The sequence below is a fragment of the Lepisma saccharinum genome, chromosome 15 (genome assembly GCF_977018435.1).
Source record: "Lepisma saccharinum chromosome 15, izLepSacc3.1, whole genome shotgun sequence".
Lineage (NCBI taxonomy): Eukaryota > Metazoa > Arthropoda > Insecta > Zygentoma > Lepismatidae > Lepisma > Lepisma saccharinum.
In genome coordinates, this window is record NC_139243.1 from 13,901,631 (window position 1) to 13,927,991 (window position 26,361).

The window sequence follows — 26,361 nt, forward strand, 5'->3', positions numbered from 1 at the left end:
AAGACACTTATAAGAAGATTGAACATTGAATACGGCATTTATATTATCCACTCCAGGTATGATTTTTATTATTATTTTATTATGATGAGTGCAGTGACATAAGACATATTAGGTAAAATATTTAGGCACGTCGTGCAATTTAAGTAACTTCATTGAATTTTAAATGATATTTTTAAATATTGCAATATTTAGTCTAGGTTATTTATATATATATATATATATATATATATATATATATATATATATATATATATATATATATATATATATATATATATATATGGTAAATTTCTCGTAAGGGACAAACGGATTTCATCAAATTTACAGGAGAAATTACTTACCGAATGCAGTTTCTTTATACTTCTGGAAGTTCGGGGAAGTGTTTTCTCGCATCGTTCATCGATTTTGACGGTAAATCATCTATTTTTCGATATAAATGTGTGACCGATGCACGGAAGTTCTTGCATCCATTTACTTCCAGGTGGATGTAGCCTGTGTGTGATGACGTAATCCTGGTCAGTGTTTCCAAACACGTGTTTTTGTAACTGAAGAAGATACGTTTCCACAAATGGTTTGTTGGGCTATGTGTCAATGGTTCGAGGGGCTATGCGTCAATGGTTCGTGGGGCTATGCGTCAATGGTTCGTGGGGCTATGCGAGAATGGTGTGTGGGGCTACGCATATTTTTTTCGAAACCAATTTTTAACTATTGTAACCTATAGTGACCCTACCTAACCTAACCTTACCGAAAATAGTTCGTGGGGCTATGTATGAATGGTTTGTGGGGCTATGCGTCAATGGTTTGTGGGCCACGTAGGTATTTTTGGGTGCAGTGGGGTGGAAACACTGCATGCTGAGTTCAGTAGTGAAACTGTGATCGCCATTTTGCGTGTTACCGAAGGCAAAAAGAAACGAAGAAAACTTACTCAATATGTCGCAAATAGAGCTTATTTCCGTGAAATAAGCGAAATGCCACCTTCAGCAATGTTTCTCAATGCAGAATACTTAAGTACGAATATTCAAATTAAATGAACTAGCAAATTTTAGCTGTTTGTCCCATACGAGAAATTTACCATATATATATATATATATATATATATATATAAATCAAAGAAGGTAAAAGGAAACACTCACCGGACAGTAGAAAAATTCAAAATTTTCGCTAATTTTTAACTTCCGGTTCCGTCTATTTCTCCTCACACCGATGATGCTATGAAATTAGCGAAAATCCTTGCTTTTATCCATTATGTATATATATATATATATATACACACACACACACACACACACACACACACACACACACACACACACACACACACACACACACACACACACACACACACACACACACACACACACACACACACACACACACACACACACACACACACACACACACACACACACACACACACAAGGTGTCCACAAAGTCCTGCTACCATTACAATGAAACATAGCTCCTAAACTATATGAGATATAGACATACGGTTTTTTCCAACGTGTTCTACAGCTCTCTAAGTTTTAATAAGTAGTGGTATTTTATTATTATGTTTTGCAGAGTATGTTGTGAGGGACCTTTTGGACATACATTTCCTGGCAACTGCGCTCCCCTGATATCACCCCTTTTGTTTTTTATCTTTGGGGGTACGTCAAGGATCATGTCTACGAAACCCCTGCTCCAGATATTGTCGCACTTCGTACACAGATTGGAGAAGTTCTCGAACAGGTTGATGCTGCTATGCTGCAGCATGTATGGATGGAGATCGAATATCGCCTCTATGTCCTGAGGGCAACTAACGAGGCGCATGTGGAAGTGTTGTAATTGTAAATAAAACTTTGAGAGCTGTAGAACATGTTGCAAAAAACTGCATGTATTTATCTCATATAGTATAGAAGTTAAGTTTCATTGTAATGGCAGCAGGACTTTGTGGACATGCTGTACATATATTTCATTCTGAATGTATTTGCAATAGTTTACAATGAGGCCCATGTTGCATACAAAAATGAATGAATGAAAGATTTATTTTACTTCATGTTTCTGCCACTTTTGCAAAGATGAGGATGAATGGTGATATGATGACATGGATCAAGAACAATCACAAACACACATGAATGACACAACACAATTCTTACAGAAGATTATACTGGTTGCAGGTTCAACTGCTAGAGCCTCGTTAGTCTGCGTAAACGAGGTTGTCATTTGGACGGATTTGGAAAGGGTCACCCCTTACATCCACAAAAATGCATTGCAATTCAAAACATTGATGAGAATACAGTAATAAAAAAAAAAAAATTATACACAAGAGCCCAGATCCCCAGAAACCACTTTCATGAATGAATACATGATTCCATTCTTAGTAATAGCAGGTGTGAAAATATTAATTTTTAAAAATGCATCTATTACCATGCCATGAACAAATAAAGTTTGACTTGTCTTTTACACATGCCACCAGTTCCTCAAGTATAAAATTATCTTTACCTTAACACTCGACTTCCTCTTACGCCGCTTTTCTGCAGACGTCAGGTATTCCTTGAGAAGGTCTTCCGATTCATGACACATGTTGTGGAAATCCTGGAAATCCTCTAGCTTGTCTATGCACAAATAGCACACAAACTTTGGCAAACTGTCATCCTCTGTAACCTGAGATGGAAAAAATTGAATTCATAAGTAGGATTAGGACATGGGTATTTACAAACTGTGTAGGCAAATAAATTCTTTGAGGCTATAATATTAATTACACATCACAGTGGTTTTTTCAGGATATTTTTCTCAAATCATGTCAGAAATAATACTGTACATACATACATCAGGGAAACGAAAAAGAAAAAGTGTGCATTTTTTTTTATAGATAAAACGTTTGCATTGATTGATGCAGTATACTTGAACAAAGCTTATAATTTTGAAATGTGGTAGCACTTTAGTTATCAGTCACTTCTGTATGTGAGGAAAAGAGTTTCACCTGTGACGAGCAATTGCTACAATAAATTCTTGCATGTATAAAACATTACAAGGGAGAATTGAGTACATTTTATTGAAATGTTGTGAACGTAGAATAAAGTTAATTGTGGTGTAATTAAACCGGAAAACTTTTTAAACAATTCTTTTCATTTCTCAAATATAGATAATGTGCAAATGTTTTTCATGTTCTGTTTTCTTTCCAATGCCATGCACTGAGACAGTGTCCCCTCCCTCCAGTTCAGAGCACCGATTCAACATTATGGGTTTATTGTCTATGTAGGATACACATTATTTGTGGTTTGGAGCTTTATACCAATATAAGTCATGCACACTCATAATCTACCACAATTTCATTTTTTTAATGGGGGGTATGGCGTACTCAAGTAAATACAATGCATACACACAGGGTGGTGCAAAATTCCGATTACAACGCTTGGGAGGTGATTCGGCAAGTAAAAACAAGGAAAAAATGTCGAAATCAGCACAGTTTTCGAGTGACAGGTGTGCGAAAATCGCCTCACATCATGTTTAAAGCACAATAACTAAAGAAGGAAGAAATATATCAATGTAATAGTAATTGCCGGTGTTCTTCCACTCGATTTCGAGGTTAAGATATACGCAGCCAGATACTGGCTGAGGAAAGGGCAGCATAATAAGATCCTAGCCCTTCTTGGTCAAAACCTCAACACATTTCAGGACATCGATCAACACTTAGAAAATGCCTGGAAGATGGAATGGGAACAGCATCCCGGTTCCGGACGTACCAAAGGATCTCTGGCGTTGGCGAAGATAAGACCTAAAAACTCCTTCTTCCGACCATCAAAGGGTATTACTCATTTCATTACAGGGCATGGCCCTTATGGTTCCTATTTAAAGAGGTTCGGACTAAGATCTGATGATAAGTGACAGAAATGTGGAGTAATAGATACACCGGAACATGCCCTTTTAACTTGCGAGAAATTTGACGACGTCCGAATTCGGCATCTGAGGACTAATTTAAGAAGAGGCTCATTCCAACAGATGGTGAGCTGCCAGCAGACCTTCAACATCGTCAACAAGCTTGCAGATATAATATCAAGCTATGAGGAATTCGAGTATAGAAGATCTGATCCAACAGAGAGAGATACCACTCTTGGCTCTACTATACATAGGACTGTCGCAGTTCAGGATGTACCTAGGAGATCAACTCGGGTACTGAGATCAGCCATTACTGTGACCACTGAGGAAGATCATCAGCAAGAAGAGATCAGGTACTACGAGACAGGACCAACTTCCCTTAATAGAAGACGTTTCTTCATAACTTCCATTAGAGGTAAACAGCTGGAAGAGCTCGAAGCAGATTTGTAGTGCAGACCTGATTTCAACACGAGTGGATGCTGTGCAGCAGAAGATGACCAGGCACTCTCTAAGCTTCTGGGAGAACCTTTAGTCCATTTTACTTTATTTTATCTTCTGCATCCCGTGGTGGGCCTTCTTGGTCCGCCCGCAGTTCCCATCTTGTAAATTTTCTGTATTATTATATTCTCTCTTACTGTATATTATTCCCCGCTATCTATTGTTCCTGGTGGTCTTCATTTGAAGGCCACTCCAGTTTTCTACGGGCCCTATTGGACCCTGAATTATTCTCTCTATATTTTATGTATTATATATTATTTTATATTTATCATAAGAAACTTATTCTATATTAAACTTATGTATGCTTCTCGAAAACTATTCTAGATTCTCAAACTCTAATTTCAAACATCTCGGTTTTATCTTAGATACCGAGATTTATATTACTCGCTTATCTTCTTATTCAAACTGGTGTAGAAGCGGAGATTCCCAGAACCTAGTTAACCACTCCAAAGTATATCCTTCACTCCAGGGACACGAAGAATACCGCACTCAGCAGAAGCACTAACGACAAATGATAGCTGAGTCAGAGGGTATAAGAAGTGAGAGTGGCGAGTGGTGGCGGAGGTTCACACCTTCGTGTCCCCCTGTATGAAACCCCTGTGGAAAGTGCTGAGGACCTTGTTGCCCATGTTAGTGCCGGTGCTTGGACAATTGGTGAGATGCCAGAGGTATCTGCGCGTACCAGACAATCAGTGCTTCATCGATGCCATCTTTGTCTTGAAGTAAATGGCGGACATTTTCAACAATGTCTCTGAGTATACCGGTGTTTGTGAGCCCCTATCAGCACCACATAGTGTCCTTTAGTGAAAGGTGCGAGTGAAGATGCTGGAGATCGCTGTACTTCATACCATCGATCTGCATGTGCAGAGGTTGTGCGCTTCTCAATGGAATCCCTTAAAGATGTGCTGTGCCTGGAAATGTTACATGCCATTGTGTGCGTTTTCTCGCCATTCTCCGTCTTCATTCCTTCGAGGATTACCCACTTTCTTTGGGGAGATCTCTTTGTAGTATGTACAGCCTGACGACATGTAGCCATTGTTTAACTTTTGTTTTTCGTACTCCAAAGTAGTGTGTCAACATTAAGGGATTGAAAACGTTTTTTTATGATTTTCCCGTATTTTTTCCATTTGGGATGGTGTCCCAGCAGTAGTGGGACATGCGACAAATTGGTTTCTTTTCTTCTTCATACCGCAATGTGAACCGTGTACAACACGAGATTTGCAGTTATTTTCCTATTTCCTGGGTGTGGGACGGTGTCCCATCAGTAGTGGGACATGTGGACATACATCCTCATTTTTAGTGCCTACATTCCGATCTCAACATTATGTAGAAAATAGTAGTAAATTTCCTATATTTTCCATCAGGGATTCCCCACTTTCTTTGAGAGTCCCCTTGCGCAATTTACCTTGTGCCTCAATTCCTGCACCATTGTATTCGTCAGGCATGACTTTCTTTGTATTCTTTTCATCCGACATTGATATCCTTCTTCGTTCTTGAGTTATTGTGCTTTACACATGGTGTGAGGAAATTTGGATCCTTCTCGAAAATAATCAGAAATTTTCATTTTGAAATAGTCTTGAAATAGTTCCTTACAACCAAACAGCTTCCTTGAGCAAAATTTCCTGTCTTGGATGCTTCACACATTACACAAACTACTACCACTATTCACCTCTTCCTGAATGTTCACATGAGGTTCGAAGGGGTTTCGTGTTTGAGACAACAAAAGATAATTAGGATTATTATTAAAATGCTAAGGAGGGAAATAAACCTGACCTGCCTAACCTAACTACAAAAGCATTTTTTGAACAAAATCTTCAAACCTATTGGCTGCGATCATAGCAGAAAGCATGTAAAGATCTTATGATAATGCTAAGAGAACGAAAGCTGATCTGCCTAACCTATACAAAAAAAAATAACTAGGATTATTATGAAAATGGTAAGTGAAGTAAACCTGACTCAGGTAACCTAACTACAAAAGCATTAAACTTGACCCACCTAACAATGAAAGCATTTAGGGTTATTATTAAAATGCTAAGGACACTGAAACTGACACACCTAATCTACCTAGAGACGCATGTATTCAACAAAATCTCCAAACATTTTGGTGGCAAGAAGAAAATACACATCTGAACATTACATGGTAAACGAAGAGATTCCGTGCACCAATACTGGAAACCCTTTCGTAACTCACACATGTGACCTAGGTAGGAGGGACAGTTCGTACTCAAGGCAACAGTAAACGAAATGTTGGCAAGTACAGAATTACATAGTAGTATATGGAAGTTGAAAGCCTGTGTCAAGGAAACACAGTATGTAATCACTAAAACTCCGCAGCATTTATTAACAGATCTAAATCTAAATTGGCAAGAATTTACAATACCCGACCCTTCTGTAATTTCTATGCTACTGATTATACTCACGAAATAATTAGTGCCGATGATTTACCTGAGGTTAACATGTTGGGGTGAGATGTAGAAATTGTTCATTAATGTGTAGAAGTTGTAAAATAAGCATTTCTATTCTCGCAATGATTCTTCGTATACAAGTATGGGAACCATATCTGTTGACATGAATAATTGACGTTCACAATTAGTTACGCTGTCTACAGCATTGCCACACTGTTGATTTCATACTTGGAGAGCATGGATCGTGTAAGAATGGTGGAAGAGAACAGAACAGTAAAAAGTTGTTGATTACAGGTAAGTTTGGCAACAATGCATCAATCGTAAAATTGCAGGATACGAAAATGGCATCTTGAATGAAGAACGTTTGCCGTTAAAGTGCTATGAAAATGAGATTTTTTAATCGGTTCGTTATCACAATTAGCGCAAAACCATTCACGGATAGCCCCACTGACCATTCTCGGTAACGTTAGGTTAAGTTAGGTTAGGCAAACATACTTAAAATTTGGGGTCGTAAAACCATGCACGGGTAGCCGCACAAACCGTTGATGGATAGCCCCATGAACCATTCACGGTAAGGTTATGTTAGGCAAGCATAGTTAAAATTTGGGGTCGTAGTAATGTCAGGAATGTATATTTTGTTTTTTAAGTATTGGAAACACAAAATCTTCCGGTAAATAATGAGCAATCGTGCATATCTGTTCCGATCACGGACCACTCAATTTTGCTTATTTTGCAATTTCTACACGTGATCCCCAAATTCTCTACGTGATCCCCAAATTTTAACTTCAAATTTGGGTAACAGTTCGATCTCGGCCAACGCATTTCTTCATTTTTACAGAAGAAACTACTTACGAAAATGACACTCTGTAGCATTTTGAAAGTTCGTGGAGGTATTTTCTTTCATCGTGTTGAATTTCAGTACAAACCTTTTTTTTAACTATGTTAACCTAACCTAACCTAACTATGTTAACGTAACATAACCTAACATAACCTAATCCGTGCATGGAACCCATTTTTTTACTATGTTAATGTAACATAACCTAACCTAACCTGGGGAAAAAAATACAGGTACTATTTTCGTATAGGTGTGACACCTATAAATAATTTATTTCACACTTTTTTACATTGTTAACGTACTATTCTGTATTGCGGAACATTTCTTTAGGTGACATAATGAATTTCTAACGAAAATAATGTCCATTTCTTACATTTACGAGTACTTACTGTTACTCGTTATTTCAATTCTGTAACACACATTATGGCGATAGTGTACTGGTTCATCGCACGTTGTGCAAGTGTTTTGTCGATTTATGCAGTGTTGCAACCATGTTCACCAAAAAATACCTACCTTAGTGCCTGGATTTGAAATTATGCTAATACCTCGCAAACCATTGACGTTTGCCACACAAAACATTGACGTTAGCCCCACAAACCATTTTCTGTAAGGTAACATTAGGTTAGGTTAGGCAAGCATAGTTTAAATTTAAAAAAAAAAAAATACTCGACACGTCATGTTATAGTAAAAACCCGGCGACGTTTGAAACACTGACTACGGGTTTACATCATCGAACACATGGAACATTGTGCTCTCGTGCAGAAAGCAAATGGCGGTAGCAGCAACAGCATGCTAGAGATTTTCGCATAAAACAACATGCATTCGCATTAAAATGGATCAAAATTACATTCACGAACTTCCACAATGCTACATAAAATGATTTGCATAAGTACTTTCTCCTGTAAAAAGTAAGAAATGTGTCACAGCTATATGACAGTGTTACCAAAATACAAAGTCAGTAACACGAAAGTAGGTATTTTTCAGTTAAGAAGGTTTGGAAACACTGCATACCCACTCATGATCCACAAGGCTACTCAAGCTGTGCCCGTGGCTAGACTCTACTTTACGTCCTTAATGCCTTTTGGTGGTAACCGATGGTAGTTAACAACACTGCAGGCTCGTCTTTGTTTCCGCATTGTGAATGCGTGTGCTTTGCTTGTTTGCATTCTGCGTGGCGAGTGCTTCTTTGCATTCTCGGTGTGTTATGCGTATGTATGGTGCATGAAAAAGAACAGGTTGCAAAAACATGTAGATAGTGTAAAATAGCTTTATCCCCAGTAATAATTTAGTGCATCATTCAAAACCGTGCTTGCAGACAGGTAAGTAACTTTTTCTTTTTACACTTTCTGTTCATGATAGCACCACGAACCATTCACGATAGCCCCATGAACCATTAACGAGGATCAGGTATGCCTACGAGGTTAGGTTACGCCTGTTAGGTTAGGTTTCATTAGCACTCATTTCACCCCTAAATATGTGCTTCATCATCAAAAAATTTCCCCAGTACGTTCAATTACGCATGTCCGGACATCAGTTTTTATCAATTTCCTCCTCCAGGTAATTTTTCCTTGCTTTGGGATTTATGCTGTTGAATTCCTTATGCAATAAGCTTTCCAACGATATATGACACGTATTCATTAAGAAAAGGACGTAAAGTAGAGTCTTATTGTGCCCGCCTTATTTTGTGTTATGCAAGCGAAAAAAGGAAGAACAATAATTACTCTTAATGTGGAAAATTGAAATTATTTTCGTGAGAAAAGCAAAATCCCACCTTAAAGAATCTTACACACTGTAGAATAGGTAAGTACGAATGTTAAAATTGACGAAATAAACGAGTGCGAGGTGCTCGGCCGAGATCGAACAGGTAATCAAATTAGTTATTAGGAGGCCTCAATTAGTGAGTATGCGAAATATTACAAAAATCAAAGAGGGGGCCGGTATTGTAAATTCGCTCCTCTAAATCGAACCATGTCAAATATGAATACCATGACGAAATCGCAATGAAACAAAAGGATTAAAATTTCAGTAACCACCAAACGTCTCTAATTCCCTTATTTTCGTATTTTTCACATTGATACTTACGTATTCTGCATTCCTAAGGGTTCTTCAAGTTCGCGTTTCTTTTTTTGCACGCAAATAATATCAATTTTCGAAATATCGAGTATTTTTATTTTGTTCGCATTCGCTTGCGTTACACGCGATATGGTGGAGAAATCTTGACTAGCGTAGCCCATGATCAGTGGTTATGCAGTGTTGCAACCTTCTTCATAGAAAAATACCTACTTTCGTGTTACTGATTTTGTATTTTTTTCCAGGTTTGAAAACCCCACGAAACATGCATGGATAGACCCACGAACCATTCATAAATAGCCATACGAACCATTCATAAATAGCCCCACGAACCATGCATGGCAAGGTTAGGTTAGGTTCTGTTAGGTTAGGCAAACATAGTTAAATTTGTTTTTCAAAATTAGATATATTTTTTTTTGGGTTTGAAACCCCCACGAACCATGCACCGATAGCCCTACGAACCATTCAAGGATCCATGAACCATTCATAAATAGCCCCACGAACCATTCACGGATAGCCCCACGAATCATTCATAAATAGCCCCACGAAGCATTCATGGATAGCCCCACGAATCATTCATGGATAGCCCCATGAACCATTCATAAATAGCCCCACGAACCATGCATGGCAAGGATAGGTTAGGTTCTGTTAGGTTAGGCAAACATAGTTAAATTTGTTTTTCAAAATTAGAACATTTTTTTCGTGTTCGAAAACCCCACGAACCATGCACGTAAAGCCCCACGAACCATTCATAAATAGCCCCACGAACCATTGATGGATAGCCAAACAAACCATTCATAAATAGCCCCACGAACCGTTGATGGATAGCCCCATGAACCATTCATAAAAAGCCCCATGAACCATTCATAAAAAGCCCCACGAACCATTTACGGATAGCCCCACGAACCATTCATAAGTAGCCTTAGAGACACTGGGCGAAAGGGGGGGGGGGGTTATAACCCCCATCAACCTCACATTGAGCATGCCACTGATCATGTGCATGTCATGTTGTTGCAAGTTCGTAATCAGAAATGATGAACAGTAACTCACGTTTATTTACGTTCTAGAACTGTTACACAGTTACAAAACCGCGTATTTGGAAACACTGACTGGTTGTTACGTCATGAAACGCTCGCAAATATTTGGTGCAAGTAGTAGACGGACATCAAGGGAACAGCTTTCGTGCATCGGAGTGACATTAATGTTGAAAATTACATGATTTACCGGCAAAAAAAATTCATCGAGGTGAAAACAAACTTCGAAGACCTTCCTAAAGCATAAATAAACCCATTTCGGTAAGTACTTTCTCCTGTAAAATTGAAGAAATAAGTTTTGGGGATACGAAAATTTTACCACAAAAGCAACTTGGGCCTAATGGCATGATGGATTCATGTAGGTAAATATGCGTTATCGCCCGGACGGATTTCTTCAAATTTACAGGAGAAAGTACTTACTGAAATGAGTTTCTTTAGCATTCTGGACGTTCTTGGAGGTATTTTCTTTCACGGAAAGTAAAAACTTCGTAGTTTAATGCTGCCGAACAAGAATTATTCACTTTTTACGTAAGAAATTTACATTGCCTGCCACATTATGCCGTTGTTTCCATTGTGTGCATGCAGATGGCGAGAGCGTTGAAAGTCACGTGATCTCTGCAGCGTTTCCAAACGTGCCTTCTTTTTACGAAAATTTCTATTTTTAACTGTTCTCCCTTCTTTCTTTTTTCGATGAATTTAGGGGTGAAATGAGTGCTAATGGAACCTAACCTAACAGGCCTAACCAAAGCTTGTGTGAATGGTTTGTGGGACTATCCGTGGATGGTTTTTGGGGCTACCAATGGATGGATTTTGGAGCTAATGTCAATGGTTTGTGGGGCTACCCGTGGATGGTTTTTGGGGCTAACGTGCATGGTTTGTGGAGGTAAACATGAAACAAAAATCGAAATAGTACGTAATTTTCCATCACGAAGGTTTGAAACATTGCTTGCGCACTGAAAATCGACGAAACACAAGCTGGCGCGTCATGACCCATTGCGAGTGCACGCCATATGGTCTATTACAGAAGCAGAACAAGTAAGACAAATAATCAATCGCAATATGAAAAGTTGACAGTATTTTATGGAAAAAGGCATAACTTCACCTTAAAGAATGTTCCACAAGGCAAAATAGGTAAGTATCAGCGGTAAAATTAAGGAAATAAATGAGTGAAAAGTGTCCGGGCGTTATCGCATATTTACCGACACATTTAGTACATGTGGGGGCAGGGGCCCTACATATTCCAGATCTCGGGCATTTCGGACGTGATATGAGCAGCAACTCACCTTGATTTGAGGCTGGGTGAGCTGCCAAAATATTGGCAACGGTGATTATTATCCACACTGAAAAAAGCTTCATGAAGTAATAAATGAAAAGTAATGCTTACAAATAATAAAATATACTCACAATGAGGGATAGACAATTTAATATCTTCCCTTGAATATCTCGTCGTTGTCCCTCCTCTAGGCAGAAGTTCAATTTCGAACAAGTGTTCATCAAACAAAGCCGACATAAATTATGGTAATCCTCTCCGATTTCTGTGTGCTGATAAAAATTTCTATTCAGTAATTTGGGTCCCATCATTTCAAATTTTCACAAAACTATCATATTTTCAGTGAAAAATACAAAACATAGATTGACTCTTGAGAATTTTGGACAGGTCCCTTTCAGTGTTGCCACAATATGAGGGCACAATTTCCCTTTCCAAGGGGCAAACTTTCCCTTTTCGGACCAATTTTTCCCTTCACATAAACAAATTATATAATAATAATAGTCATTAGTATTAATGGTAGTAGAAGCATTATTAGTGGTGGTGGTGGAAAACATACCAACGTCGTCATTACTGCCATTCCTCACAGATACGACCTAATACCAACTTCCTGTGTAAATTTAGAAATTAACAGTGTGAACTCTAAAATATACAAAGTGTGTAAATCCTCTCCCACAGCAAAAATGCTAAGCGTTAGTGAAATTGGAAGAGATGGCCACACAAACCATGGCCAACATCTGAACGGAAAAGGGAAAACGCTTCTGTGTGATAATCTCTATGCACTATTTACTAATACACAACCCTCGCAGAAATCAGTGTACCCTCTTAAGGAAAAACCAGAAAGTGAAGTGTGTGAAGTGCAGTGTGATACTAACCTCGTAACTCCAACCAAAAATGATGATACGGTAAAAGGTGAAGAAAAAATTAGTGTCAGTGTAGGCAATGTAACCACAATAAAAGGAAATGGTGCATTAAGATCCTCAGAAAGGGTAAAGCGTGTGCCCCAAAAATGGAATGAAGATTTTTTATGGTAAGTCGTGACAAAAATGAAAGAAAAACTACTAAAGAAAGCAAATGCTTCTTCAAACTAAAAGGTAAAACGACAAATCCAGAGTGTCTAACGCAGCCAAGTGGCAATTTTAGCGTCGCTCATTGTAATGTGCGGTCTCTTGTACCAAAAATTGATGAACTACAGTGTGTTACATTACTGCATGATTTTGATATTGTCGCAATCTCTGAAACCTGGACTGATGCCTACACGCCAATGGCATCTATCAACCTACCAGGGTATCAGATCGTGAAAATTGATCGGATGCATAAAACCGGAGGGGGCATTGCCATTTACATGAAAACAGAACTGAACTTTCGCATTGTAGGTTATAATGACTTGGACAATGGCAGTGATGTTGAATATATCAGTATTATTGTAAATAATAATAGTAAAAGAATAGGTGTGTGTATTATATATAGAGCACCAAACATAGCGTACACAAAACTCTCCATTGTAGAAAATCTACTCTCTGAGCTATACCCTTGTGTAGACACCCTCTTGCTGATGGGTGACGCAAACTGTGACTTCTTAAAACGCGAATCAGACACCATGTATTTAAAAGCAATTTTTAACACATTTGGCCTGACTCAAATAATCGACAAACCCACTCGAATCACAGCAAATAGTAGGACACTCTTAGACTTCATAGCAATAGATAATACTGAACTTGTTCACAGGTCGAATGTTGAAAACCCTATAGGCACCTCTGATCACTGTCTCACATATGTATCGTTGGTTTGTGAGAAGCCCATAAAGCAGGTGAAATACATTACATATCGTGACTTTTCTAATTTTGATAGTGATAAATTCGAAAATGATATGAAAGCCGTAGATTGGGAATTGCTGAAACCTATCCATGATATTGAAGACAAAATAAACTATTTTAATTCAAAAATCATCAGCGTCTTTGAAATTCATGCACCTACTAAAACGGCAAGGGTAGGTAAAAAATATACTCCATGGATCACAGATAATGTAAAACTAGTAATGAAACTCAGGGATAATGCCTTACGTAAATTTAAACGAACAAATAACCCACACGACTGGCTACAATACAAGGACCTGCGTAACTTCACAACGTCAATTACAAGGCAGGAAAAGAAAGCATATTTCACATCCCATATAAACAGCAGAAATATGAACACACGTGGTACCTGGCAAAAATTAAAAGATTTAGGTATTGTTGATAAAACTACAAATAATATTGATGCCCTTCCATCTAATCTTAGGGATGCAGATGTTATAAACAACCATTTTGTTAGTGTAACACAGAATCTGAATTTTTCTGAAACACTTATCCAAGAACAGTACAATTACTTCATGACAAACAGGAATGAGAATACCACAGATTTATGTTTCGCAATTAAAACAATAACAGAACTTGACATATATAAGGCAATACATAGTATACACTCAAATGCAGCTGGAGCTGATAAAATCACAGTTAAAATGTTAAAGTTATCGCTTCCCTTTGTACTACCTGCACTAACACAAATCATCAATTTCTCTATTTGCACTGGAGAATTTCCCTCCATATGGAAGGAAGCTCATGTAATCCCACTAGCAAAGAAGAAGAATATTCAAAGTCTTGATGACCTCAGACCAATAAGCTTGTTGCCTGTTGTCTCCAAAATTATTGAAAAAGTAGTGTGTCAGCAACTCACCAAATTTGTTGATGCGAACAATATTTTACCAAAATTACAGTCAGGTTTTCGCAGTAAACATAGTACAGCCACTGCACTCACAAAAGTAGTAGATGACTTCCTTCATTTCATGGATGAACGGTGTGCAGTTATACTAGTCCTCTTAGACCTCAGCAAAGCCTTCGATAGTGTACGGCATGATCTACTTTTAGCTAAACTCAGATATTATAACTTCAGCCCATTAGCAATCAAGTGGTTCAACTCTTATCTTACAGACAGACACCAGAAAGTACAAATGCCTGGCACTCCACTATCATTTTCAAAATCTGTGCCAATAAAAACTGGGGTGCCTCAGGGATCAATATTGGGGCCACTACTGTTTACTTTATACACAGCAGACTTATCGAGAGCAATACAAACATGTACATACCATTTCTATGCTGATGACACACAGATATACCTACCTACCACGCCAATTACAGTTAGACGTGATGTTATGGTCCTCAACAATGAATTAAAAAGAATTTCCACCTGGTGTGACTCCAATGCACTGATATTAAATCCCAAAAAATCCACATACATGTTACTGGGGAACAGACAAACAATTACAAACGACAAGTATAACGACATAGTCTTGAAGATACGTGGGACGTGCATACCGCATAAAACAACATCTAAAAACCTGGGTTTGGTGATTGATAGTTCTCTCACTTGGACAGAACACATCAATGGACTGTGTAGAAAATCATTCTACATTCTCAGAAATTTATATAGGTCTCAAAATTATCTAACGGAAAAAGTTAAACTGAAGCTAGTTGAGCTCTTATTGTGGTCACTCTTTGATTACTGTGATGTAGTTTATGGTCCTGGGGTCTCAGTCAGAGATAAAAGGAAAATTCAGGTGATGCAAAATTCTTGCATACGATTTGCATTGAACATAAGGAAATATGAACATATCCTGCCTCATTTGAACACAAAGAAAATATTAACAATGGACAGAAGAAGGCATCTGCACTATATCACCTTCATAAACAAAATTTTGAAAGTAAGTAAACCAGATTATCTATTTAGAAAAGTTAAAGTAGGCACTCAAATACACTCACACTTCACGCGAGGGCATAACAAACTTTTTACATATCATCACAGTACCGCCTCCTTCAAATCATCATTCTCGGTAAATGCAGTTTCAACCTGGAATAAATTGCCCATAACAATAACTAACCAATCAACACTGCATGCTCTTAAATCCACAGCAAAGGACTATCTACTATGTAAACAGTTTGAATCTAGAAGCACACACGAATAAAAATACATCCCACAATGTATTAATGTCAATGTAAGAATTTGATATTACTTCATGTCAAATATTTCTATTCTTGCACCATCAAACATTACCAAATATGCATTTATGTGTACATGTGTGTGTGCCTATATATATATATATACTTAAAATTGTATTTAGAATTTAGTTTTATGTATTTTTTTCTTTTTGTGTATACATATACTCATTAATTGTATCTTTACAGTTCTTATTTGATTTGCATTTTTTTTTTCATCTTTCTTACTTACTTACTATTATTTGTATTATTATTATTATTGTTTTTCTTTCTTTTTTTCTTATTGGATATATATACCGTTTGTAACTGTAGACTGTATTCTGACAAGGGTTAGGTGGGAGAACAGCGTACGCTGAACCTCGCCCGCTCAATAAAGATATATTATTATTATTATTATTATTATTACTTTATTTGACCCAATAAGAGCTTCAAGAATGAAAAGAAAACTCAAAACAAGCTGTTAACAACTTCTGCACCAGCATACATAAAAATCCATCGCTTAAAAACACACAGGATGTAAGAGAAAAAATAATGAAAATAGTCATGGACAATTTGCACGGTAATACTCATGGATCCCACTGTACGTAGTTAAGTATTCCGTTGAATTCGTTATTCGTTTGAAAAAGAAATCACATTTCAGTTTCATCACTTCCTGACCAGATGCCCCAGGTTTGAATCCTGGTCAGGAATCCATTTAATCGTTAATCCTCATCGTCACTATTTATCCAAAGATGCATAAAAGCAACGTACAATAAACTTAAAGGAGCAGAAACAAGTAGGAATAGCACAATAAATAAATAACATAAAAATGTGTAGCCTATATGAAATTCAAAATTAACATAAACTGTAATAATGTAGTTAGATTATCTTAAAATTTCCCTGCAATTGTGGTATTCTTCATCGAAATTCCCTTTTCCCTTTTGGCTAAAATGTCGGTCCGAATTTCCCTGCAAAAGGGAAATTTCCCTTCATGTGGCAACACTGGTCCCTTTAATCTGTGGTTTCTTTGTTGACATCTGTACAGCGCCTTGAATAAACATTGTATAAACATCCCTAACTGGAGGTAAAAATCGATTCTTTCCGATATATTGAGTGCGTTCGGAGGACTGAGCCGATGCGGAGCGGCTCACTTGTGAGCGATCACCGGGAAAATGTAAGTTCTTCGAACGCTTCAGCTCAGTGATCGCATCCACGGCCGATATTCGTCTGCTGCAAACAGATGAGCAACGTTTACCGTTGTCCTGGAGACCACCCGGTGGAATCGTCTTGAACGAACTGGAACGTTGTAACCAAGGAAGAACAAAGAGTATTCGAATTATTTCGCTGTAATGGATAATCTGGCAAATCTTTTACCGTTTTTCGATGGTGGGTTAGACATGAATGTCATATTAAATGCTGCAATGGAGCTTGCGGAACCGCCACATTTAGAACCAAATGTGCCAGATGAACATGTAAGAAATGAGAACTATTTCGAGTTGACGATGCCAAATTATAGTTTGGATGAATACCAAAGCCATTTTAGAATGAATCGAGTGACAATGGAGGTAAGTAACTTTGCTATATATCAGTGTTGAAAATTTAAAGCTGAAACCGATATTGAACTGGATTTTAAATGGTACAATGGGTAAAAACTAAGCCATCAAAGAATCATGTTTGATGCTTAATTGAATCACATTTTCCAGTAAGGTTTCACAATTTTTTTGACCAATATTAGAAAAGAAAACTAACACATTATTGTGTAGTAATCACATTTTTATGTGATGTTTTAGTTAGAATATTTACATTAGAGCATACTTATAATATGTAATTTTATCGTGTGTCGTAATGTCCCACTACCATCTAGAGCAACCGGGGTGCCGCGATTGTAGGAATAAACGAAAAAACTAAAAACAAAATAGCAAAAATATTAGGAAGTAGAGAGAAAAAATATTAAGTCGAATTAATTACTCTCAGATGGTGACTGATCAAGATGCAATAGATATGTCTTTTCAAAATTCTTTCCACTGACAATCTGTCAACCTTGAGGATAATAAGCATATTCCGTTGTCAGCTGCATCCAACATTTGTGCTCTAAGCATCAATTGCAAGCCCCACATTAATAAAACAACACGCTTGAATGATTTCCATTGCAGTAAAATGTGGCCCAAGTTCATTTTGTTTTATTGCGATTTCGTCATGCTACAAATGCAATTTTTACATGGCTCAATTTCGATTTACCTATGTTAACGCATACTGCGGAGGTTTAATATATTTTGTTCAATATATGCTTTCGTGGTTAGGTTAGGCATGTCAGGTTTGGTTATTTTATAATTAAAATAAAGTCCCTAAATGCATTGTACTAAGGTTCCGATTTACTTCTACATTCATCCCCACTAGTCTACAATACTTACTGTCGCTTTTCAATGGAGAGTTTTTTTTTTTTCTCCGAGGGTAAGACTCTACTTTACGTCCTTTTCCTAAGGAATATGTGTCATATATCGTTGGAAAGCTTTTTGTATAAGGAATTCAACAACGTAAATCCCAAAGCGAGGAAAAATGGTACTAATCTGATATTCCCCGGACAGATTTCTTCATTTTTACAGAAGAAACTACTTATGGTAATACGTTCCTGTAGCATTGTCTAACATCTGGAAGGTGTTTTGTGTGATGTGGGAATGTTTCATAGCAGAAATTCAACCATTGACGCATAGCCCCACGAACCATTTCCGGTAAGGTTAGGTTAGTTAGGGTCACGTATAGGTTACAATAGATAAAAATTAGTTTTGAAAAAAATATGCGTAGCCCCACACACCATCATTCTCGCATAGCCCAATGAACCATTGACACATAGCCCCACAAACAATTTGCGGAAACGTACATTCTTCAGTTACAAAAACACTTTTTTTAAAAAAAATTCAATTACTTTGATCAAAAAAACGTGAATACACGTTAAAGAATGTTCGTTATATATGTGAATTGTCCTGCATCGTGCCGAAAAACAATTAATCCACTTTTGTGAAAAAATAAACTTTTTTTTTCTTAATTCAGACAATATTATTCTCCGACTAAAATATATTTTTTTTTGGGTGAGATTAAACTAAAAAAATTGTAGGAGTTGAAACTAGTTAATGTCATTACGGTGTGTGTCAATTCGCGAATAACCTGTAAACAATGAAAGAGAAAGAGAATTCGAATTACAATCCATGAAACAATGGCGGAAAAGAAAAAATATAGAGCAGCAAATTTTTCCAAAAAGGAAAAAGATATACTAATAGACATTGTATTAAGTAAGTACATAGACACAATTGAAGGTAACAGTAGTATAAGCCGGAGACACATTAAACTCGTTTGTTTTCAAATAAAAATCATTGCTACTTACCTCATATGCATAGCGGAAGATTTTTCAAGCTGGGGATCACTTTTTTTCCCAACAAAAAAGCGATATTTTTAACATTATAATCATTTATTGGTCGTTGCTAATTCGGCGGGCAAATTTTGACTCACGTTGTCTATCGTCAGCTGATATGCAGTATCGTCAGCTGATGTGCAGTGTTTCCAAACTTATGAACCGATAAATGCCGCACAAACTATTCACAAAAGGTTTTTAAGCGAAAATTGAGGCTAGACTCTACTTTACGTCCTTATCTGCATGGTGATTGCTTCTTTGCGTTCGCGGTGCGGCACCCGACATCTCTTCGGGTAAGTACCTTTTTCTTTTTACACTTTCTGTTCACGATAGCCCCACTATCCATTCACGGGGTCGAGGTATGCCTACGAGGTTAGGTTAGGCATGTTAGGTTAGGTTCCATTAGCACTCATTTCACCCCTAAATATGTGCTTCATCATCTAAAAAATTCCTCAGTACGTTCAATTGCGCATATCCGGACAACATCGTTTTTTCTCGATTTGTTCACGATAGCCCCACTATCCATTCACGGGGTCGAGGTATGCCTACGAGGTTAGGTTAGGCCTGTTAGGTTAGGTTCCATTAGCACTCATTTCACCCCTAAATATGTGCTTCATCATCTAAAAAATTCCCCATTACGTTCAATTGCGCATATCCGGACAACATCGGTTTTTCTCGATTTACTCCTTCAGGAAATTTTTGCTCGCTTTATTATTTACGTTGTTGAATTCCTTACAAAATAAGCTTTCCAACGATATATGACACGTATTCCTTAGGAAAAGGACGTAAACTAGAGTCTTACCTTACATTGGATAAAAAAACCGCTCACACGTCATCTTGTCAAACTTCCGCGTGGTTGCTACACTGTGAGGGGGTTACATAACCGAACGCACGGAACATTTGATTCAAGTAGTCGACGGTAATGGCGGCACGAGCTATCGTACAACGGAGATGCATGATTGACGAAAAATACCTTATTCACAGGCAAAATACGTTGCACGATTCTAAAAAACAATTTCCCCGGCTTCAGAAAGTCCTCAAGAACGCAATTCCGTAAGTACTTTCTCGTCTTTTCTCCTGTAAATTTTAAGAAATCCGTCTCCGGCTTATACTACTGTTACCCAATTGAAAATAAAAAGACCGATAGTTTCACCTCAAAGAGGAAAGAGACCGCGTGGCAAAATCTGACGGTGGACTTTAATTCTGCGTCAGATGAGAACGAGCGAGACTGGAAAAGTTTGAAACTTTGTTATGAAAATCTGAAGAAAAGGGCAAAAAAGTCGTATGCAAATGACAAGGTAAGTTAATTTTTCAAAGTATTTTTTAGTATTAGGACAATTAGCCACGAAAAATTATGGGAACCACCAATGTGCCATTGGTTATGGGGTTGTAATGGATTTTTAGCTACAAATATGTGATTAATTTGGTTTCGAATAGATGTATGGCGAGATTTATGACGTGAGAGGTATGCTTTTGTACATGATTCACTTGGTGCTGAGAATAGTACGTTACTTTCACCAGGTGGTGAGAATAGCTTAAACTGATGGACCAGAAATCACATAATTAGGTATTAGAAGTATTTTTGAAAGTAATTTTAATGTTAACTCTAAACCTGGCCTGCCTAACCTAATAACAAAAGCATTTAGGATTGCAATACCCCATCATACCTACATCACATGACATTTAGCAAGAACAATTGATATCATAACACAAGCCAGTATTTTTTTCTAACTTCATGATGTGCAGGAAAAGGTAGCTTTCAGCCGTATGGAAATAAATGCACAAACTACCAGGTCGTAGATCATCTGCATGCACAGTTTAAAACGTAGTGAAAATACCTCAAAACCTGATGAAGGTAGTCACTCCAGAAAAAAAATTGTACGTGCTTGTAACGGGAAAATTATAACACTATTGCATGCTTTTATGATGTCAGATGGAAATTAGTTTATTTATGTTTGTTTTCTTGTGTTATTAAAACAAATTAATTGCATTTCAGGTGGAAATTTACAAGACTGGTGGTGGGGGGTTTGTTCCACCAACGACAGATGAGTCGGACGAGAAGCTGCTAGCAGCTATGAAACCCCAGTTCTGTCCACTGGCAAACCAGTTTGATGATGATGTTGGTTTCCATCCTGAAGTTGTTTATGGTAAGTTTTTTATTAACATTGTGGAAATTTTGAAGCACTAATGGTAGGGTTTAGTGAAAAAAATAATTTTTGATTTACCAATAATATTTTTATAAGGAAAGGAAATCTCAAATGAAAACCAAGTACCAAGTAGCTAAAATGCAAAAATGTACTTGATATTTTTTATTGTTATTTTAATTAAGTTACACATGTGAATTAAGAACTGGAAGAAATACTTAGACCAAAAAATATATATAACTTTAAAAAGTTAACATTACAATGTATGTAATTTTTTTTACCTGTTGTTTCTAATCTCAAAGCTGTTTGGTACATATTCAGTAAGAGTTTCATACATCGGAGACACACTTCTTCAATTTTACACAAGAAGCTACTTACCGAAATGAGTTTCTCCAAGGTCAATGTATTTTATTTCATTGTGGAATATATTTGACTGGGAAATCATGTATTTTTCAAGAGAAATATCTCACCGACGCACAATTGCCATTGCCTTCATTTGCTTGCCATACGACAACCTGATGCTGTGTACGTTTGATGACTGACGTAAGCCCCTGTCACTGTTCAACCCCCTTTCTTTTTTACAATGCTTGCCTAACGTAACCAAACCTTATCAGAAATGGTTAGTGGGGCTATCGGTCAGCTACCATACATAATGGTTTGTGGGGCTATCCGTCAGTTACCTGGGCTATACGTCAGCTACCCATGCATAATTTCCACCGGTGACAAACACGATAGTAGGTATTTTTCGGTGCTCAAGGTTGAAACACTGCATACTCACAATCTGAGTAAAGATGTGCCCACCATATTGTGTGTTCCGGAAACGTAGAAAGGAATAAAATAAAGCACTCAGAATGTGAAAAATTGAGTTTGTTCGTGTAAAAAGCATAATGGCACCACAATGTTCCACAATACACAATTGGTAAGTATGGACCACATGAAACAAAATATCCGATTTTAATGTGTCTCCGATCTATGAAACTGTTACCACATATTCTTTATTCTTCTGTTTTTATTTCTCTTTCAGTTGACAGCTCATGAATATGATTTTTTTTTAAATTTGTAGTCTCATCAAAATGAAATTGATTGTGGTTGTATTATGCCTATTTAATAATTATCTTAGTAATTCTTTTTTATTCAAATGATATTTTTTTATCTTAAATTCAGATATAAGGATAAATGACTCTCAAAAGAAAACCCATGCAGAAGAGCTGGAATATGAAGTAGTGGAGCAAGTAATTGTAGATGATGAGCAGCATGTGGAGACTGTGGAGGTATGCAACTCTTTATCCTGTGCTAAGATGTACAGGGTGAGGTAGTTAAATGGGAAGATTTAAAAAATTCACAAAAAATAGAGAGCAAATATTATTATTTTTTTAACATGAATGTACTGTACATGAGTTGAAATTACTAGTGTACCTGAAACATGTTCATTTTTTGAATATGGTGTCAGTAAGATTCAGTTCACCCAACTTGGCAGCTCCTGACTTTTTCCTTTGGGGTTACCTCGAATCCAAAGTATTCAAGGACAACCCCCACAAGAACCAGGGATGATTTGAAGGAGCGAATTCGGCAAGAGATCCAGAACATTCCGTTGGAGATGCTATGCAATGTCATGGGCGGATTTACTCTGATAATGTGGGCAACACCAAGGACGCTATCTTACTGACACCATATTCTAAAAATGAACATTTTTTCAGGTACACTAGTAATTTCAACCCATGTACAGTACATTCATGTTCATAAAATAAATAATATTTGCTCTCTATTTTTTGTGAATTTTTAAAATCTTCCCGTTGACTGCCTCACCCTATATAATGATTTATAAGTTTGGAAATCTGCTATTTTCTTATTTGAGTATTCCAGGCTATTTGGGCATAAAGTGGACTTAAAACAAAAACTCCAAAAGAAAACAAACAACTATTGAAGTATTCAGTTCATTGATTTGTGTCGGAATTAACCTTTTCTTGTGCAAACAAATATGCCCTAATATTTTAAATTCAATGCTAATAAAGCAAGCTTTGAAAGTAAAGCTGTAAGATTACGACTGTATATTTTTTCTTCCAATGTGAAGGAAGTATTGAAGCTTTCCTCACAACCAACTATTGACCAGGTGAACTCTGTAATGTTCAATCAATAAGAGTCACAGAATAGAATTGTGCATAGGGTGACCAATTCTCTAGTTTTTTTTCCCCAGAACTCCTGTTTTAGGACAATTTTTTCCCCTCGTGGATCCTGTATTGACATTCTGTTTCTCCCATATATTTCATTAACTATCGAGATCTCAAAATATAAATTCATTCCAACATAATGCGTTCGAAAAGCCATACAAAGCGAATAATTATGACTACGAAGCCAGGGGTCCCAGGTTCGAATCCTGGCCATGGATGTTTGTGAGTGTCCATTTATCAATTTCATCATATCATCACCCATCCTCATCTTCGTAAATTAGCGAAAAGTAGCACAAGAAGCGAAGTTAAATAAAGCAATTCAATCAATCGATTAATGATGATGCACAAGAAGATAAAAAAATCCTTTGTTCCACAGGATCAGTGGACAGATATGTGTAGTTTCATGTTTCTGTGTTTCACAATTGGATAGTTTTTTTTCCCCAATTAATTTTGAAGGATCTCTGCCTTCATTCACTAAGGGTACTGGATTGGATATGGTAACACTTCACTTCTTTGTTTGTTCCCGGGGAGTGGTAGTGAGTCTTCGAAATTAATCTGAAAAAACTATGCAATTGTTCAACATGGAAACATGACACTTTTTGTAGCTAATACTTAAACTGTGTTTGCCACATCCATCATGAAATGAAATACATAGGTGAGGACTAAGAAACTTGTAATTTTTTATTCTGTATATGACCTGCATATTAGATAAAGCAAAAAGATCAATTTGCATTTTAATATTATTCATCCCATGAACATCTGCCAGTGCGATGCTACACCCTAAAAATTCACAGTATTTGTTGCTACTAAATCTCTTATTAAATTCAGTGCCAAAGGTTGGAAAATCCCTTCAATTCATGTTTGGAAGTTGGTGACCCAAATGGCCAGTAAACTTAGCTCCCAGCAACATAGAAGTTATCGCCAAATCATCCAACATAAAGCAATAACCATTCATGGACAAAATGTGAATCTTAATCATTGTCATGCATTAAATTTGCTTATTTCCTTTCACTGTATTCTTTATGTGTGGAAATTTATCCACAGCCTTTTATTTTTCTTTTTGCATGACAAATGATAAAGAATAAGTTGAGTAAGAGTCTTTCATTAAAGCACTAATTTATACTGCAATGTCTACTTTCAGCCTGGTCAACCATGCCAAGGATCATCGCAATCAACATGCACCACACCCCGCAAAAAAAATCTGAAGGAAGAGTTCTACAAATGGAGAGTGGAATGTCTCAATGCAGAACATGAATTTAAGATGAAGTGCATGAGAATTGAACACGAGCTAAAAATGGACATATTGAAAAAAGAAAATCAAATTAAAGACATGGAATTACAAGAAATACTACGGAATTCGTAATGTATTGTAATATAGTATATGTAATAGTGTAATGTATTGAAACATTATTTTTATTTCCACAATTTCCTTTCAGCCAAGCTTGTCAACCTTCCTGATGGGGTTGTCTCCCAGGCATTAGTTTTTTTCTTTAATTTGGTATGCATTTGCTCAGCAGAGAAATATATTACAAACAACAAACCTCTCAATATTATTTTGAAAGCTCTTGAAAAGTGAATCATTGTTTAAGTGGGAGGAGGGAGAAATAGAAAGTTAAAACACATTGTTGCACCAATGAGTACACAAGAGCTGCAGATGATGAAAACATTCAAGACTGCATTACATAGATTCAATTCATAGCGTGTTACTGTGAGATTAAGTGTTTTTCAATGTTTCTGCTACTTTTGGCTAATTGCAAAGCTGAGTAGGTCCTGATAAGACCCTGTTTTTGGACACATTTCTGAGGAAAAAACTTTAGCTTATCTGTTTATAAAGTAAACTCAAAATAAAAACTAGGAAACATGCCTGGAGAATGGGATCCTTCTTCCTGCTCCTCCAATCCTTATACTGCTTATCATTCTTCCTCATTCTCACAATTAGCCAAAAGTGACTCTAGATGAGAAAATTACTAAATAAAACATTCATCCTCATTGTCATGATCAGTGGAAGTAACAGAAAAGTGAAACAAAGATAATTGAGAAAACTGACGTGTAAACCCGAATGTTTCCATCATTCTTGTAATAATTATTTCTTGCTGGTGTGATTCTATATCCTGACATTGGCACTATTGCTATGTCATTGTAGTGGAAAAGGGATCACTCGTTTTTGCACTGCAAGTTTTGTTTTACATAGTAATTACATAATGGCATTTTGTGGCCTCTTGCACCATGGATTTATTCTGTAGGTGGCGCAAACGAGGCCTTTTTATTTTTTTGCTTTTTTTTCACGGGTGCTCTAAACGAGGCATGTTTCACCCAAAATAGCGATGCCGTTAAAAAAAAACCTTTCTGTTAGCTGGAATATATTCATATATGTCAGTTATTTATCTGTATATTATAATTATTCAGATACCAATGAAATAAATTACACATATCTAATCTGTGATATCAAGATATTTATAATATAGATTATCTGTATTTCCATATGGAAGACTGTCTTTATGAACCTCCTGCAAAAGTAATCATTATTGTCTTTTTTTTTTTCATTCAAAATTTAGCTGAAAATGCTGAGAAGCAAGTAGGAATTGTAGCTTTCCTGGCAACGTGATTCTAACAAGTGTTCTAGGGTTTCTGAGAAGAAAGTAGCTGTAGCGAAATTTTGCTACAAC

At 36.9% G+C, this 26,361-nt stretch overlaps 2 protein-coding genes across 2 annotated transcripts in view; one reads left to right on the forward strand and one right to left on the reverse strand.

Annotated features, from left to right (window-relative positions):
- The window catches only part of LOC145999785 (uncharacterized), an 86,843-nt gene extending 74,481 nt beyond the window's left edge, over positions 1 to 12,362 (reverse strand). The window contains exons 1-2 of the mRNA XM_083137088.1: positions 12,105 to 12,362; positions 2,482 to 2,643 (exon numbers count right to left, since the gene is read on the reverse strand). Coding sequence (XP_082993214.1) covers positions 2,482 to 2,643; positions 12,105 to 12,281 — 339 coding nt within the window. The 5' untranslated portion in view covers positions 12,282 to 12,362. The remainder of the gene's footprint in view (positions 1 to 2,481; positions 2,644 to 12,104) is intronic.
- Positions 12,363 to 17,301: 4,939 nt separating this feature from the next.
- Positions 17,302 to 25,130, forward strand: LOC145999607 (uncharacterized). The gene is made up of 4 exons (XM_083136667.1): positions 17,302 to 17,542; positions 21,380 to 21,530; positions 22,692 to 22,798; positions 24,837 to 25,130. Exons 1-4 carry the CDS (start codon positions 17,327 to 17,329, stop codon positions 25,056 to 25,058), a joined length of 696 nt encoding a protein of 231 aa, XP_082992793.1. The 5' UTR covers positions 17,302 to 17,326; the 3' UTR covers positions 25,059 to 25,130.
- The last annotated feature ends 1,231 nt before the right edge of the window (positions 25,131 to 26,361 follow it).